General features: G+C 42.3%; 1 protein-coding gene across 1 annotated transcript in view; it reads right to left on the reverse strand.

Moving 5' to 3' along the window:
- Window positions 1–17970, reverse strand: part of camk2a (calcium/calmodulin-dependent protein kinase II alpha) — a 46897-nt gene extending 28927 nt beyond the window's left edge. The window contains exons 1-3 of the mRNA XM_053478312.1: window positions 17772–17970; window positions 10915–11009; window positions 890–949 (exon numbers count right to left, since the gene is read on the reverse strand). Of these exons, the coding sequence (XP_053334287.1) occupies window positions 890–949; window positions 10915–11009; window positions 17772–17833 (217 nt within the window). The 5' untranslated portion in view covers window positions 17834–17970. The remainder of the gene's footprint in view (window positions 1–889; window positions 950–10914; window positions 11010–17771) is intronic.
- Between the last annotated feature and the right edge of the window lie 1964 nt (window positions 17971–19934).

Genomic DNA, 19934 nt, shown 5'->3' on the forward strand with positions numbered 1-19934 from the left:
GCGGGGTTTATCAAAACGGGGGCGTGTCTAAGTTCACACAGTGCATGCATCTGTTAAAAAAACTTGTTTATCTGTATACAATCCAGGAAGCAGTGTTTATTTGTTTATTTGTTTATTTGTTTATTTGTTCTGCTCTGAGGAGAGAATGAACAAAGACACTGATTTCTGGTGAAGTGCGTAGGAGCATTCTGGCTCCTTCCCTCTCTCTCTCTCACACACACACACACACACACACACACACACACACACACACTGTGCCAGAGAGGAAAACTGAATGTGCCAGAGAAACAGATATATTCCACACCGACACGATGAAGGGAATCAGGACGAGACGTGGATCAACACGCGGAGCTGACGGGAGACTCGGGACTCTCACCGTCTCTCACCGTCTCCACCTCGGGATACTGACTGAACCGGCCCTGCACCCTACTCACTACACCCTACACCCTACATCCTACATCCTAATCACTTTTCCCTACACCTACAGTTGGCACCATACACCAGACACCCTAATCACTTCTTTCTACACACACACCCTACTTACTACACTATACACTTACACCCTACACCCTACACACTATACTCTACACACTACACATATACCCTACACCCTACTCAAGATACCCAACACCTTACACCCTACACACTACACTATACACATACACCCTAATCACTAATCACTATTCCCTACACCTACACCCTACTCACTACACCCTACACCCTAATCACTTTTCCCTACACCTAAACCCTACTCACTACACTATACATTTAAACCCTACACCCTACTCACTACACACTACACACTACACCATACTAGTGTTGATTTTGTCAGCTATTTTTAAATTTTAGTCTTAGTCTTAATCACCCAGGTAAAGTGTCTGTGACTCACCGATGTTTGGGTGTTTGAGGAGTCGACAGATCCGAGCTTCTCTGTCCAACTTCTGGTGATCTGAAACACACACACACACACACACACACACACACACACACACACTTTACAGCAGTAATAATGTTGCTCTGATGATAAAAGAAGATCATTTGTAATGTAATAATAAGAGGAGGAGAACATGATGAAACCATGATGACATTTTAATAGACAGTAATGTGATTGAAGCGGCTCTGTAACGTGTTGCTCGGTTCTCCTCCTAAAAGACACAAGCTGAGGCTGAATAAACAAATAAACAAATTAATAAATAAATAAAAAAACAAGCTAACTAACTTGTTCATCTAGACAATAAACTAACTCGGTATAGCTTTACCTTTTACATATTATCCTGTAGTAGAATAAAAAACAACACAGAACAGCGGTGCTAACTAATAACTTGGCTACTAATTGATAGTTAGCAATAATCAATGGATGGTTGTCATGGTAACACTATGCTCCATTTATGCTCCACAGTCAGTGAGATGGTGAGGTTTTAAATCAACTCTTTGGCTCTAAAATCCCACCTGGACCTGACGGAGTGTAATGTGATTATTAGAGTTATTAATGATGGCGGGGGCCGTGGGGGCGGGTCTGTAATTTGCATATTCATGCATATTAATTGAAACTGCCTTTCGTAATGGAGGTTAAGAAAGGAAGAAAGATGGACAGACAGACAGACAGACAGACAGACAGACAGACGTAGTGAGAGAGACAGCAAGCTGTGCTCAGTCATTATTCATTATACAGACTTTATATACTTTGTCTTTCATTGATTTGTGTGTATAATGTTAGCACAGTGTGTGTGCGTGTGTGTGTGTGTGTGTGTGTGTGTGTGTGTATGACTCGGGGTGAACTTTGGAAGAGCCGTTGCTAGGCAACACTGCAGGATACACCAGGAATAGACATTATGAAATATATAGAGAGAACGAGGCAGATTTTAATCTCATCATGAATATTTAATTGTATTTTAATATAATTTAAATATAAGCAGCCTGACATCACTGTGTTATTAACACTTATATATATATATTTATATTTATTAATATTTATACGTAGTAAGTTCAGTACATAAGAAGAAGTGCAGTGTTTTTTATGATCATTTCATTAGTAAGAACAATATCTGGCTTTTCTGGCAGTTGAAGGAGTGGGATGTGACCGTGATCACACTTCATGTGATGTCATCACAACCGCCTGTTAGCATGTTACCTGTAATTAGCTACAGAGCAGGAGTCGGGTGGTTGGGTGGAATGTGAGGGTAAGTTGCTATATCGCTAGCTATTTTATTAATATTATTACATTTACTACCTGTACTGTAAATATTATTATTATTGTTTATTTTCTAACATATTTATTTGTGTTTATGTAATTATTGTATCCGTTTATATAAACGTTTTAAATTATCTGTAATAAAAGTGACAGAAATATATACATATGCCTTAACAACAATAATAATAATGATAATAATAATAATAATAATGATAATAATAATAATAATAATAAATGTGAATACGATTACGAATACGAGTCCTTTGAGAATAAAGTGAACGACAATGTCAGAGACACAGAGAGAAAGACAGACAGAGACAGAGAGAGACAGAAAGAGAGAGAGAAAGAAATAAAAGAGAAATAAATAAAGCTCTCAGGGGATAAAGCGCTGCTGTGTTCTGCTGTAATGTTCTCGTTATATTATCTCCTCCTGAAGCAGTCATAAGATTCTACATTAAACCTCCTCATTATTTCTGCTCTGAAAATCCAGCGGCCAGGAACACAGAGACACGGCGCTTCTCGCACCACAGCACTTTTATTAACACACATTTTACATCTGCTCTCAACTTCACCCCCCCCCCCAAGCTCCAAATCCAGCTTTAACCACACGTCCACCACCATCATCATCATCAACCCCATAATCCACACCACCACCATCATGATCATCATCATGATCATCATCATCAACCAATCCACATCATCATCATCATCATCTACACCACCATCAGCAGCAGCATCATAATCGTCATCCACACCACTATCATTATCATCATTATCATCATCATCATCCACACCACCATCATCATCATCCACAACACCATCATCATCATCATCATTATCCACCATCATCATCATCCACACCACCACCATCATCAACAGCAGCAGCAGCATCATCCACACCACTATCATCATCATTGTCATCATCATCCACACCACTACAATCATCATCATCATCACCACCATCATCCACAACACCATCATCATCATCATCATTATCCACCATCATCATCATCATCCACACCACCACCATCATCAACAGCAGCAGCAGCAGCATCATCCACACCACTATCATCATCATTGTCATCATCATCCACACCACTACAATCATCATCATCAACACCATCATCATTCTCATCCACAGCACTATCATCATCATCATCATCATCATCATCATCATCCACAGCAGTATAATCATTATAAGCATCATCATCATCCACACCACCATCATCATGATCATCATCATTATCCACACCACCACCATCATTATCATCATCATCATCATCATCATCATCATCATCCACACCACCACCACCATCATCATCATCATCCACACCACTATCATTATCAACATCATCATCCACACCACCACCATCATCATTATCCACACCACCATCATCATCATTATCCACACCACCACCATCATCATCCACACCACCATCATCATCATCATCATCCACACCACCACCAACATCATCATCATCCACACCACTATCATCATCATCATCATCATCATCATCATCATCATCCACACCACCATAATCATCATCATCCACACCATCATCATCATTATCCACACCATCATCATCATAATCATCATCATTCACACCACTATCATCATCATCATCATCATCCACACCACCATAATCATCACCATCATCTTTCACACCATCATCATCATTATCCACACCATCATCATCATCATCATCATCATCCACACCACCACCATCAGCATCATCATCCACACCACCACCATCAGCATCATCATCCACACCACTATCATCATCATCATCATCATCAACATCCACACCACCATAATCATCATCATTATCATCCACACATCATCATCATCATCCACACCATCAGCATCATCATCATCCACACAACCATCATTAGCATCAGCATCCACACCACCATCATCAGCATCAGCATCCACACCACTATCATCATCATCATTCACACCACTATCATCATCATCATCCACACCACTATCATCATTATCATCATTATCCACATCATCATCATCATCATCCACACCACTATAATCATCATCATCATCATCCACACCATCATCATCATCATCATCAACATCACCACCATCCACAACACCATCATCATCATCATCCACATCATCATCATCATCATCATCAACCACACCATCATCATCATCAGCAGCAGCAGCATCATTCACACCACTACCATCACCATCATCATCATCATTATTGTTATTTTGATGATCTTGAGAGGAACCAGACTCCAGTGGGAGCCCATCCTCATTTGGTCGGTGATAAACGGTGTGATGAGTCCATTCTGTAACTGTTGCTATAAGGTAAAAAGGTGCATCTGTATAAGCAGAAAGTTCTGAGCATGTGTGTTAGAGATTTTTTTGGTAGCTGTAAGATGAAGTATGTTGTGCTGCTCGTATTAAGTGTTTATTGATGGAGACTTGAGTGCAAACTGTGGCCAGAAGAGGAAGAACTGCCTCAGTCATCTTTACGACTTCTAAGAAATACTATCTACAGTAATCTTAATTAAAACCACCACCAAAATGGGCCTCCAAGTGCCCCAGTAGTAAAGTGCTCGCCCTATTATCTGGAGATCGCTGGTTCGGTGAGAGGTACTCCGAGCTCCCGCATTAATGACGGCTCTACAGCCAATCAGGGCCGTCTGAGAGCTCACGCAAGCGGAAGGAGCGGATAGCGCTGTCCTCCGAGTGTGTTCCTCCGCCCCTAACGGTGCGTGAGCGAGCAGTTCGAAAAGATGCAGTCGGCCGGCATTACGTGGATCGGAGGAAACACATGATAGTCCTTGGCCCTCCTGACTGAGTGGTAGTAGTAGCCTTAATGTGGAGCCCCCTAGTGACGGGGAGGAGTTGGACACGACTAAATTAGGGAGAAAATTATGATCAGCATCACCATCATCATCATCACCACCAGCAACAGCATCACTATTCTACTGTCTCACTTCATTTACTCCTTTTCAAGAACCTGAAGCCCTGAAGCTCATTAAACCTCCACGTTCATCAGGCACTGATTACTGATTTTCAACACACATACACACACACACAACTGAGATGTTGTTGTGCCTTGAGGATACTAATTATCTAATGAGGTGTGTTTTCAGCAGAAACAAAACAAAATCACAGAGTCGATTAGATAAATGTCAGTAAAGAACAGTGAAGTCACATCACACGTGCATTCTAGCTAGCACAACCAACCCCTAACTGTTATCCATCTCTCTCTCCATCTCCCTCTCTCCCTCACTCTCTCTCTCTCCCTCTCTCTCTCTCCCTCTCTCTCGCTCTCCCTCCCCCTCTGTCTCACTACACCTGTCGCTCCTGAGCTGATCCGTGCTGATCTGAGCGATCAGTGTTATTTGTAGAGTTACTAGTCAATCCAACTGTGATGTCATTATTTTTATGAAAACAAAAAATACTAAAGTAGTAAATGTGGCATCACTAGTGTTATATAATAAATAGTATCATAAGTCCAATAATGATAATGATATAAAATTACTAGAAATTTTAATTGAAGTTCGGAATTGAAGATTTCTAGACTGTAGGAAACTCCAGTCCTCAACTACCGAGCGACTGAAGTCATGAGTCCTCGGAGAACAGCTGTCTGCATCAGCCGAGGACAGGACCGTCTTCATGGTAAAGTGGACTCGTCCCCGGTCACCACACGCCTAGACAGACCACACAGGGCGTCCATGTGACGAGATCTCCAACCAGAAGCAGGACACCAGGACGAGTGAGACAGGTCCAGAGGGCAGAGGGGGTCTGGATCACTGGCAGCTCAGGAGAGACAGGTGTAGTGAGACAAAGAGTATATTAGCTTCTATGCTAGCTGCGTTAACTGTACCGTCACCTCACACCTAAAGAACTACTCACAGGAAGAAACATGCCTAATGCTAACAGTGCTAACAGTGCTAGCAGTGGGTGTGGACAGGGCGGAGTCAGACAGATATCAGAGAAGAGGAGAGACAGGAAGTTCATCAGGTTCGCTGGGACAGTCTGTAAAGCAATTAGGAGAGGAAATAAGGAAGTGCTGAAGATCTGTGTGAAGTCAGCATGATGTTCAGAGCTTCATTCAGTGTGAGTCACAACACAGCAGGATGCTGTCTGAGAGCGCGTGCACACACACACACACACACACACACTCATACACACACACACACACACTCATATATACACACACACACATACACACACACACACACACTCATATACACACACACACACACACTCATATACACACACACACACACACATACACACACACACACACACTCATATACACACACACACACTCATACACACACACACACACACACTCATACACACACACATATACACACACTCATACACACATACACACACTCATATACTCATACACACACTCATACACACACACACATACAGACACTCATATACTCATACACACACTCATACACACACACACATACAGACACTCATGCACACACTCAGACACACACACACACACACACTCATATACTCATACACACACTCATACACACACACACATACAGACACTCATATACACACACACACACTCATACACACACACACACACACTCATACACACACACATATACACACACTCATACACACATACACACACTCATATACTCATACACACACTCATACACACACACACATACACACACTCATATACTCATACACACACTCATACACACACACACATACAGACACTCATACACACACTCAGACACACACACACACACTCATATACTCATACACACACTCATACACACACACACACACATACACACACACACTCACTCATACACACACTCATACACACACACACACACACTCATATACACACACACACACACACACACTCACACACACACACACACACACACACACACACACACACTCATATACACACACATACACACACACACACATACAGACACACACACACACACTCATATACTCATACACACACTCATACACACACTCATATACTGATACACACACTCATACACACACACACACACACATACAGACACTCATACACACACTCAGACACACACACACACACACACACACTCACTCATACACACACTCATACACACACACACATTGAACTGCTCCTCATGGGTGAAGTTAAAGAGTGTGACTCCTAATTACAGTAATGATTAATTACTATCTCACAAAAACCACAAAACCTTCAGACTCACGTAATAAACAACATCCAGATCAAAGACTAACAAACATCAGACTTTAGTGCACACAGCTGTCTGATCCTCGTGTAGAGACGCTCCAGAGCATCGAGCCTCGCTGGGGCGGGATCAGTTTATCACACTGAGAGACATAAATGATCAGATTATCTTTCATATGTCTCATATTTGACCCTCTTCAGTCTTAAGAATATTATTTTTGTTATATGACATTTTTGCTTTATGTATTTCATGTAAACTTTTCATATTTTGAACACCTTAAGAATTTTCACCTTCAGTGCATTCATTTGCAAGAATTTTGTCTCAGCATACGAACGAACCGAACCGAGCTAACTTATTTGTGTCCTTGGAAAGCCGTGCGAAGCAAGGTGCAGAGAGGAATCATAAATTAATGTTAAGTGAAGTTAAATGTCTATTTATTTCATATTTTACTTCAATTACATGTCTTTACTAAATGTTTTGATTGTTTTCATATGCAAAAATATGATTATAGTTTTGGAAATTGGTAATATTGGTCATATTTTTGGGAGGCTGGAACGGATTATCTGCATTTACATTATTTTCTATGGGACAATGTGTTTCACAATACACCATTTCACCTTAAGAACTCGCCTGCGATCGGATTAAACCTGTATGCCGAGGTTCCTCTAATTTTGTTTAAGTAAATAAAGTTCCCACCTTTTTCTTTATTCACTTCAGAGAATAAACCCTAGGAAGTGATCAGGAGGAGTGTTAATAGATTGTTAACAGAGTGTTGATGGGGAGTGTTAAGTAATTTCCGCCCTCAACACTAAACCTTGTGTTTTGTGTTTCTGAACATCACTAAACACACCAGACCATTTCAGAGCTTAACACCACAGCATGTTATTACACTCAGTCTGGTATAAACATATAAGCATTACACACTTGGGCTATGAGCATAGTTATAAACATATAATATGCAACGCCACCTAGAGGTCAAAAACAGATTTTATGTTCAGATCAGATGTTCAGATTTAGGAATTCATATAAATATTTCTACATTCCATCACATTCCTCTTAAACTGTTGGAATTATTTTTCCTGCTGCTACCCACACACACACACACAAACACACACACTTTGCCAGAGAGCAGATGGACTGGCATCTACAGTAAAAAGCAAACTGACAACAGCTGTACACACACACACACACACACACACACACAGAGCTTTAGCAAAAATAAATAAATAATATCAGGAGCTTAACACAAATAAAATGAATTATTTATTATTTACTTCTATAAATCTTTAATGTAATTTCTCTGCAGTAATTTTGGAGAGAAAATCCCCTGCACGTATCAGATCACACATCACACTGATTCACAGCAGGATTCATTCTGTCATAACGTCACTCAGAGTCTTCTGTCATGAACCACAGCTGCTTTCTGACGCCAGGCTCCGACGCAGCCGCTCTACACAAATCCACAGCACTTAATCTGATTAGAATCTGATAATAATCTGGTCGTATGAGGCGTGTCTGTGAGTTCTCTCCTCATCACTTCCTGCAGCGGAGCGGTGGAGGACGTCTGAGAGACACCATGCGATATAAAGAGATAATGAGCTTCCTGAAGAAGTGCGATGTCTTGGTTTCCCCCCCGAGGGCGAGTGAGTAAAAATCTCAACACACCACACCATCCATTAGTGGAGAGAAAAAACAACAGGAAAGAGTCGGGAGTGTGTCCTGATACGACCTGCGACCTGTCAGCTCACATATCTGTCTAAAACACGCGCCTCCGTACAGACGGAGCAGGGGTGAGAGGTTACAGGTTATAGATTACTGTCCAGACAACAATATTAAACCCTGAAAGGACAGACCTGATCGTCATCATCGGGTCGAGTCGGAGAAACATCCTGAATGAGTGTGATGGGAGATCACTTAAACACTTAGTGACATCAAATCGTTAATAAAAAAAAACAACAACAGTAGAACTAATGGCCGTGTTTAAGGGTGAAGTACGAGCATTTCTACACTCACAGGACGGGGACTGGACGGTGTGGCGTGTGGCTAATCAGGGGGAAAAGCTTCAGTTTGTTAGAGATCATAAAGACTGGACTTTGGAGTGATGGAGAAAGGTCATGTGACCAGAGTGATGGGCGTGTCAGGGTGAGAGGGGAAGGACATGAAGCGATGCTCCCATCATGCATAGTGTCCACTGTACAAGCCTCTGGAGACAGTGTTATGATCTGGGGTTGATCAGTTACTCAGGTCTAGACTCAGTAACGTTATGGGGCAATAAAATGAAGTCAGCTGACCACCTGAATGTACTGAACCACCAGAGGATCACATCTATGGAGGGTTTCATCTCCAGGACTCAGAGTGTGAGAGAGAGAGCGGCTCTGGGAGCGTGAGGAATCATTTACATACATGAACTGGACACCACAGAGTCCTGACCTTTAACCCCAGGGAGAATCTTTGGGACGCGCTGGAGAAAAATTCATGCGTCTCTGGGCGGAAATAAATGTTGCGACGCTGCATAAACTTATGGAAACGATTCTGCGCTGTGATCAAAGCGACATGTGGTTCGATAAAATATTACAGAATTGTGAAGTAATTGTTAGTAGCGCATGAAGCTACTGTATCTAACATGTGACGGACGTTTATAGCCAACAGTTTAGCATCCAAACACAGAGAGGAACCAAAGCTCCCATATTACCAACATGCTAAAAATAATGGCACCCTGTTTTAGTTCAGCAGGAAATATTCACCACAGTGTTTGTGCTGTGTATGGAAGCACTGTGTGTGTGTGTGTGTGTGTGTGTGTGTGTGTGTGGGTACTGTATCGTTCAGAGAGATATCCGAGCTTTGCTGGCCGAGAGTGTGTAGGAGGTGTGAGATGAGGAGAAGTGGAACGCCTCTGGTGTATTTCACCTCGCCTTTCCAACAAAACACCACATTACTGCAAAACTCATGGAGAGAGAACACACCCCCGCCTCACATACACACACACACACACACACACACACACAGTGCTACGGAGTGTGTTACTGAGCCTTGCTTTCAACTTTTAGCTCTGTCTACTGACATAACACACACACACACACACACACATTTATAGCATAACAATCACAATCAGTCAAATAAAATTAAATAATAAACGTGGAACTGTTTCACATGTTATTGCATAACAATTGACTAAACATACCAGGATCTATTAATATGCATGAAAAAACATGAATATGCAAATTAGGAAACACCCACGTGTCCACCTGCCTCCTAGCCTTACATCACTAAAAGTAGCTACATGCTACCGAGTCTTGATTTACACACACGTGTATTAAAGCCCGGCCCGGTATAATTTAACGTCACCATGACAACCATTATCAGGTTCTCGCTAACGTTAGCTGAACTACGCTGCTAGTGCACAGGTCATGATCGCTCTTCTCATGCTAACTGATTATTAGCACAAAGCTAAGAAGTGTTCACTGCATGGAGGAAGTGTGTGTGAAGTGTGTAGCTGTGTACAGAGGGACGCCCACCTCTGGCTGAGAGCTTCTTGGTGTTGATGATCTTAGCAGCGTATTCCTGCCCTGAGAGGATCTTCACACACCTGCGCACCACCGAAAACGCTCCCCTGTGGAATTTCAAACAAAAATAAATGAATAAATAAATAGGAACTTTTAGCAACATTTCATATCAGATTGATTAAAGGATTCTCTCCTCTTTCTGACATCACGTCCTTAACCAAGAGCCCAAAGGTAACTGATGGACTTGAGACAGAAGAACTCCCCCTGACCCCACTGACTTCAGGTTTATTATCTCCTGCTTTGGAACTGATTTATATTTGAGTTCTGAACATTTTAAACCAAGGGAACATCACAGAAGATATCCTGACACATCAGTGTGTGTAAAGTTCTGATGGGAACCTGGAGGACACGGAAATACTCCTGAACTGAGACAAAAACGTCTTATATTATTAAGATCCAGAGTTTCTCAGGAATAGTTTAGATGTTTAAAAGATCTAAAAGGCCTTCATATCTTATAATAATAATAATAATGATAATTATTATTATTATTATTATCATTATAATTATTATTATATATAAATATTTTTTCTTACATTATATATATATATAAAACAAATAATAAATGCTGGTTAAATACAGCGCTCGGTGCTGTGTGCTTCTTCTGTAAAGTGTTTCCTTGTTGAAATGTGTGTGTGTGTGTGTGTGTGTGTGTGTGTGTGTGTGTGTGTGTGTGTGTGTGTGTGTGTGTGTGTGTGTGTGGGCTGAAAGAGGCTGCAGAAATCCTGCGAGTGTGACGCATCTATAAACTGGCATGTTTCTGAACCACACAGTAACGCTGGTCTTCAGCTCAGGAGACAAACGTAAAGGTTTCGGTGTGAACCTGCAGCTACAGCATGTGGAGGTCTGATGATGAGATCAGACTGACTCCTGAGTCCAATTCTCCAAAGTTCTGTTCACTTAAGCAGGAAACTGAGTCACATTAATGACCCGCGCATTTGTGAAGATTCAAAGGAATCCAAAGGATTAAATATCAAACAGCTTAAAGATCACCTTTATATTTCGATCACAGAACATTTATAACTAAATGTATTTTGGATAAATCACTTTTAAAAGATGGTCAGTGTTATAAAGTAAACAACGTTACTTAAGGGTATTATAACAACCATTTGCAAAGCGATCCGAGCTCACATGAAGCTTGATGCAGAAGCGAAGTTCTAATGTTCTCTCTGAGGTTCTATCTCACTGAGGTTCTATCTGAGGTTCTCTCTGATGATTCCTTCTACATAACATCAGAGAAACCAGAGCGCTCATGGACGTGGTGCCAGGTCTCACTCACACGTGACACACAAACACACTAAACAACCTTCATATTTAATTTCCTCCAGTTTTAAAACGTTTAATTTCCTGTACTTTGTTGTGAAGGCCGTGTGATGACATTAGCAGACACACGACCTCATAAAGGTTCATAAAGAACCTTTGAAAAATGAGATAAATGAAATAAAATACAACTAAAGGCGCATCTACACCACACTGAGACGGCGGGGCGAGGGCGTGTCAACACCACACTGAGGGGGCGGGGCGAGGGCGTGTCAACACCACACTGAGGGGGCGGGGCGAGGGCGTGTCAACACCACACTGAGGGGGCGGGGCGAGGGCGTGTCAACACCACACTGATCTGTTCATGTGTGTTGCTGTTTTTGTTCGGTGAGTAGAGAGGAGAAGTCTGAGAGAACTCTTCATCTTCCTGATGTTCTGTTTGATAAACCATCAGCCTCCAGAGCTCCCAGTACACCAGCACCACTCCTCATTAAACCATAAAAATATCAGCTTTATCTTCACATGCATACGAAGCCACACGTAGAGCCAAACGTCCGATAGGGTTCTCCTGAGGAGGTTCTTCAGGAGCAGGATTGAGAACCGAGAGCGCTCGCTTGACATCACACACCGTACAGAGCGCAGAGACACACGTTCATGTGGAGACATGCAGAAGAAAAAAATCCTTCTGTGTTTAGAAGATATGCAATATATAAAGGTTTAAATATAAACATAATATTCATGTCAGGAAATGATGTAACTGCTTTACACACACACACACACACACACACAGCAATAATGAATGGATCAGCAGCAGAAGTTCATGTTTTGGTAGATGATGAAACTTTAAGAAAAAATAAATTAGTAAATAAGGTGAGGTTGGTGTTAAACTCATTAAACAGGAGTGTGTGTGTGTGTGTGTGTGATGTAGCTCCGGACCCTGGGTGTTATACGGCTCTGTGAAGCTCTGCGTGAAGGCCGTAAGCGCTCACGTTCTCTCATTTCCTGTCCTGATGTAATCTCAGGGTTCTGCTACCGTCCTCACAATCACTTCTGTCTCATTTCCTGTCATGAAACATCTCACCTTCCTTCTCACTTCCCACCTTAATATTTATTCCAAAACACAAAATAAAAATGTGCAAAGCATCAGAAGGAAGTGTGTTTAATCCTGAGCGCCGCAGCAGCTTGTGTGTATGTGTGTGTGTGTGTGTGTGTAAAATGATGGACACAGACGGCAGGTAAATTTGTCAGTCCTTTCCCGTTCTGGGGCCAATTATACCGCCAAGCAATCTGTTCGCGCGCCACTCAGACAGAAAAAACCAGCAGCACCGGCGTCTCCCCTCCTGCAGTGCGCGCTACAGAGCAACGTCTCGACCCTCGGCTCTAACGTTTTATTTTAAATGCAGCATTTATTGTAACAAAAAAAAATCTAATATCTAATAACTAATATGCTAATCATGCTAATCATGCTAATTTATGTGTGTTGTTAATTGGAGCCGGTGTGTATCATGTCCTTGTGTGCAAAATATCTCAGCCTGCGCTCAACTGCCTCCTCCAAACACTATTATATAAGCAGCTTGGCTTTGATTGCCCACAGACACACACACACACACACACACACACACTGTGAACAGAGTGGAGTGTGTGAGGGTGTGTGTGTGGGAGTCGTGCAGTGGGAAAAGGGCCAGTCGGGGTCTAAAGCCTCAGTGTGTGTGGAGGTGTTACACAAACTCCTGTACTGAACACACACACACACACACACACACATCTCACACACTAATGCAGTACGGTGTGGGTGAGAAAGCAAACTGACGGCTCTGAAACCGTTTCCCTCTGAGCTGCAATAAATAATAAATCATAATTATCATGTTGTTATATAATGCTATTTAAAGGAAATATTATATTTTAAACCATTATTATTATTATTATTATTATTATTATTATTATTATTATTATATGTCAGAATTATTAGCTACATATTTAAATATTGATTTTCTTCCATATTTGATTGAATATAAGAGACTCAGGTGCCGTATGGCTCTACAGATTAAAAAATAATCAAATATCTGACATAAAATTGTGAAGAAATAAAACACTAACGGGAAAAAATAATCAATCCCTGCTATCCGTTATCACCCAGATGAGGATGGGTTCCCTGGTGAGTCTGGTTCCTCTCAAGGTTCCTTCCTATTACCATCTCAGGGAGTTTTTCCCTCAGCACCGTCACACTCGACTCGTTCATCAGGGACGATCTGATCATCTGATTCACACACATTTTAACTTCTCCATAATCTCCTCCTAATTCTGCTTTGAGACAGGGACTGTTGTTAAAAGTGCTATTTAAATAAAATTTAATTGAATTAAATTAAACTGATGTAAAATCTACACATTAAAATAAAATGACAAGAAATGTAAGAATTTAATAGAAAAATATTAAAAAGAAATTAAACAATAAAACAAAGAAATGGAATAAAAGCAGCGAGTTTTCTATTTAAACAAAATATGAAATCAGTGTAATTAAATACAATCATGATTTTAGCTGATTTCTGCGATATTTAAAGAAGCTGAGTGTCTAAAAACATCACATTTATTTTGAAAATTCAGGGTTAAATAAAATTCAGCAACTTTGATATAGTTGCTGAATTTTAAATGATATAGAGAAATTAATAAATGAGTGAGATCAGATGGAGATTAGATTTAGACTGATTTCCAACAGATATTTTCCTGAAGCTCTACACACTTTTCCCATCACACTCCTGATCTCGGGAACACGAGCTGCCCAGTTTCCTCCTGACGCAGTTATTCAAAGTGGAATCTTCTGTTGCTGAATTTTATTTAACCCTGAATTTTCAAAATAAACTGGTTCATTAACTTTACTTTTTAGACTCTTTAGTAATCAATGAGTGTTTCCTGAACCCTGTCTTGTGGATTGTTTTAATCAGATTCACTCTTTAATTTTTAATAAACTCAGTTGATTGGCTGTCAGCTCATGCTACTCCTCACCAGGCTTAGTTTGGGGTGGAGTCAGAGTCAATTTGGGGTGGAGTCAAAATCAGTTTAGGGTGGAGTCAGAGTCAGTTTTGGGTGGAGCAATAATATGTTTGGGGAGGAGTCAGTGTCAATATGGGGTGGAGCAATAATCAGTTTGGGGAGGAGTCAGAGTCAATATGGGGTGGAGCAATAATCAGTTTGGGGAGGAGTCAGAGGCCATTTGGGGTGGAGCAATAATCAGTTTGGGGAGGAGTCAGAGGCCATTTGGGGTGGAGCAATAATCAGTTTGGGGAGGAGTCAGAGTCAATATGGGGTGGAGCAATAATCAGTTTGGGGAGGAGTCAGAGGCCATTTGGGGTGGAGCAATAATCAGTTTGGGGAGGAGTCAGTGTCAATATGGGGTGGAGCAATAATCAGTTTGGGGAGGAGTCAGAGGCCATTTGGGGTGGAGCAATAATCAGTTTGGGGAGGAGTCAGAGGCCATTTGGGGTGGAGCAATAATCAGTTTGGGGAGGAGTCAGAGGCCATTTGGGGTGGAGCAATAATCAGTTTGGGGAGGAGTCAGAGGCCATTTGGGGTGGAGCAATAATCAGTTTGGGGAGGAGTCAGTGTCAATATGGGGTGGAGCAATAATCAGTTTGGGGAGGAGTCAGAGTCCATAAAGCGAATAAAGCGAAGGTAGAACATGCTCCTTAAATGTCTGATACTGAAGGCTTTTAGGAAGTGGTGCAGTGGTGGCTCAGGCGGTTGGGGTTCCGGGTTGATGATCAGAGGGTCAGGGGTTTGAGCTCCACCACGGTTGGGTCCTCGACCAACCTCAACTGCTCAAGTGTGTACCCCTCTGAGACGTACAGCACACTCCTCACCTGAGATCCAGTGCGGGTCGTACGTCTGGAGAAACTGACTGCGTGACAAGCGGAAGAACATCCGGTGTAAAGCCTGTGCCAGATCTTATGGATCGAATGGTCTGATGTGCCGCTGGCAGGGAAAAGGGACCACGGCCAAGTGAAAAAAAGAAGGCTTTCAAGAAAATCAACAGAACAAACAACAGAACAAGCTGAAGGATGCAGTACGGTACGTCCTCCTTCAAGTTACTCAACAGTCTGTAAGATTTTCGGGAGAGGAACAGATGTAACCTTTAACATATCAAACACCCACCGACACGCAGATGCAGTAACGTGGATGCCAAAAACCTCCTCAGTTTTCTGAACTCTTCATTTACTTGTTCCACATGAAATTGTTACCATCTGTAACTCTAATTATCTTCATCAAAAAGTTTGTGTTTACAATGTTCAGCATCAAAAGTTAGAAAGTTTGATTCCCTTCAATTCCACCTCGAAGTTCTGGGAGGCTCGATAGTGGGCGGGGCCAAGTGGGCGGGGCATAAAGGGCGGGGACCAGTCTCCAGTCTTCCTTTAGCCAAATGTACTTTCGTAGATCAAAGCTTTTTTTCTTCTAGTTATATAAACACATTTACGTTCTCTTACAGGTGATCATTTCCCAGGGTTACTAAATAAATATGTGTGTGTATGTGTGTGTGTGCGTGCGTGTGTGTGTGTGTGTGTGTGTGTGTGTGTGTGTGTGTGTGCGTGTGTGTGTGTGTGTGTCTCAGCCTCACCCCACTGACACACTTGGAGTTTAATCACACACTGACTCTGTTCAGGTTCGACTTCTCTAATGTTTAAAACGGAACGCGGTGTGAACGCAGCCCCAGGGATCCTTCAGGTCCTAATCACTGCACTGATCGAGTTCTGGGGTACTAACGGTACTAACGGTACTAACGGTACTGAGGGCGGGTCCACCACAGTGACTTTGTAGGCGGTGTCTGTTCGTGTTCCTTTTTGACTGTAGAGATGCTGAAACTTTGTTCTGTGTAATCTGCATTATTTACGTGTTTTATTAAAAATAAACCTCGACTCTAATCATTTACTAACCGTTAGCCGAGTCGCAGCTCTCTCTGGAGTGTGTACTTAGACCTTTTGTCTTTTATTCTCATGTTAAAACAGTGTGTGTGTGTGTGTGTGTGTGTGTGTGTGTGTGTGTGTGTGTGTGTGTGTGTGCGACTGCAGCGAAAGCCACCAGTGTTACATTGTTTTCCTGTTTCAGATCTGGACTGAGACAATATTGCAAATAGCATTCTACATTTATCTATCAGAGAGATCAGAGCAGAACAGACGATGATGTCACTCACAACAACACAACGACAACAAAACAACAACAACACAACAACAACACAGCAGACATTGTTCAGGTGCAGTTTGAAAATCTACACGATTTAAAAAAAGAAATGCTTGTACGTGTTTTTTATGCTGTCTGACTTTTAAATATATATATAATAAATTAACACACACACACACACACACACACACAGAGTTTCTTTAATCCAGAAAAATGTACATATACAGTATTTTAAAAAAGTAATAGTTTCAGCTCATATAAATACATTATAAAAACATTTCTTTATTTCAGTTTTTTTAATTACACCTGTGTGTGTGTGTGTGTGTGTGTGTGTGTGTGTGTGTGTGTGTGTGTGTGTGTGAATAAAAGATTACAATGTGACTTACTTGCCCAGTTCTTCATAGAGCTGGTACTCCTCAGTGAAGCGAGTGCAGGTGATGGTTGCCATGCTGGATCCAGGTGGTGTGTGTGTGTGTGTGTGTGTGTGTGTGTAAGAGAGATAGAGAGAGAGTGTGAGTGGCACTCCGGAGCGTATATGTGTGTGTGTGTGTGTGTTGAGGAAGAGGATGCCGATGGGAAGCCTGCTGTTTCTGGAACAGAAGAAAGTGCGATCCTGATCTACGCGGCTTTTTCTCCTTGTGTTTTTTTTCCTGCAGCGCGGCGCTCTGTCCGTCTCAGCCAATCACATCGCTCACTCCATACACAGCCACGTTGTCATGGTAACTGCATCCCTCCTCCTCCACCTCTTCCTTCCTCCATTCCTTTGGATAAACGAGCCACCACACATTCAAATGGAGAAATGTGTGCGCACACAGACACACACACACACACACACACACACACACACACACACACTTTCTTTAGATGTGAGAGATTTTTCTTTTGATCTTTATCTTTGTTAGATGTGTGTTGTTAGCATGATTTCCCTGATACACACACACACACACACACACACACACGTCAGTATTAAATCTCCTTCTCCCAGTCCTCACTGATAAGACACTGATGAGGTACAGATATTCATTTTATATTTCACATTAATGATCAAAGCTGTCTGTCTGCCTGTTTCTCTCTCTCACTCATTTATTACGTCTGTCTGTCTGTCTGTCTGTCTGTCTGTCCGTCTGCCTGTAGGTACGTCAGTCTGCTTTTCTGTCTGTCTGACTGTCTGTCTACCTGTTTTCCTCTCCCTCTTTGTCGCACTCTCAGTCTGTCTGTCTTTCTGCCTGTCTTTGTTTCTGTCGTTATCGCTCCCTACCTGTTCCTGTCTGTCTGTCTGCCTGTCTGTCTGTCTGCGTATCGCTGCATCTCCACGTGACCTCCAGCCCTGACTGTGTCTGTAGAGGAGAGGAGAAGCGTTAGCGTTGTGATGCCTGGCTGGTGTGAAGTCATCTGTCACGTCCTCTTTCAGAGCATTCGAGTGAAACTTTGAGACAGTGACAGATCATTTTTCAGGAGTGCGCTGCTGTCTCTGTGCCAGGGTCAAATCCCCAGGACGAGACCTTCTCTCCCCATCATTAGGAGTTTATCCAGCTCCCCTGGACCACACATTGACAGTTACACACAAGTGCTTGATGTCTCTGTACATTCCAAGACTCGTTCACTACATTACTGACCATCAGTTCCATCAGTCTACAACAACACTGGGAGGTTTTTTATTTCTTTTTTCATTTGGATGCTGGAGAGGTGAGACAGGGTTATTATACTCCCCATGTCTAATGCAGCCTGCCAGCAATGGTTTTCTACAAGGGTTGATGGGCCCCTTTCCAGTTCTGTAGGCATCTCTCTCTCTATCTCTCTCTCTATCTCTCTCTCATAACATGGTTGTTGATCGAGAGACAAAGCGCCAGAGAAATGGTGCTCACTCTCCTTCGCTCTCTCTCTCCCTCCCACTCTTCCTTTTCTTCACTCCATGTCTTGTTTCAGGGTGGCAACGGTGCACTCGATAGTGCCAACCATTTCTTATACATGGTACAAGAAGCACATACCCATGGCTTACTTCACTTCTGGGGAACTGGGCCTGCAGGAACTTACTCATCACCACCTGCTCTACTAGCTCTTCTGATGGTCTGGTGGAACACTGCAGCACTGCAAGGTAACAGCCTTGGCCTGGTGAATGTTTTGGCTTTTAACATCAGATCTTCAGCAGCCTCTGCTGGTGAGAAGGTGTAGTAGGCCCTCTGTGTTTCTCCGAAGGGCAGTGGGGCAATGAAGAGGTCCGATCTTCATGGGTCCATGGTTCTTGATGACCAATTTTTTCAAATGTGGAGATGTAGGTTTCAATGTCACCTGCCAGCTTGATTTTAGCAGACTATGGGCATCAGACCACAGGTGTGGGAAGTGGGGTAGTGCTGGCTTCCTGGAGCTGGGTGGCTGCCGGTAACTCATTGGTGAAACCCTGGAGTCTTCAAGTCCTGAGTGATGGCTTGCAGCTGAAACACTTTCTCCAGAAGGTTAAATGCTCCTCTGGGTTGGGTGAGGTGGATGGACTAGTGTGTGCCAGACGGCAGAGTGATCAGTGTGCCAAGCCTTCATCTGTGGCAGTAAAG

This window comes from Clarias gariepinus, chromosome 19, assembly GCF_024256425.1.
Source record: "Clarias gariepinus isolate MV-2021 ecotype Netherlands chromosome 19, CGAR_prim_01v2, whole genome shotgun sequence".
Classification (NCBI taxonomy): Eukaryota; Metazoa; Chordata; class Actinopteri; order Siluriformes; family Clariidae; genus Clarias; species Clarias gariepinus.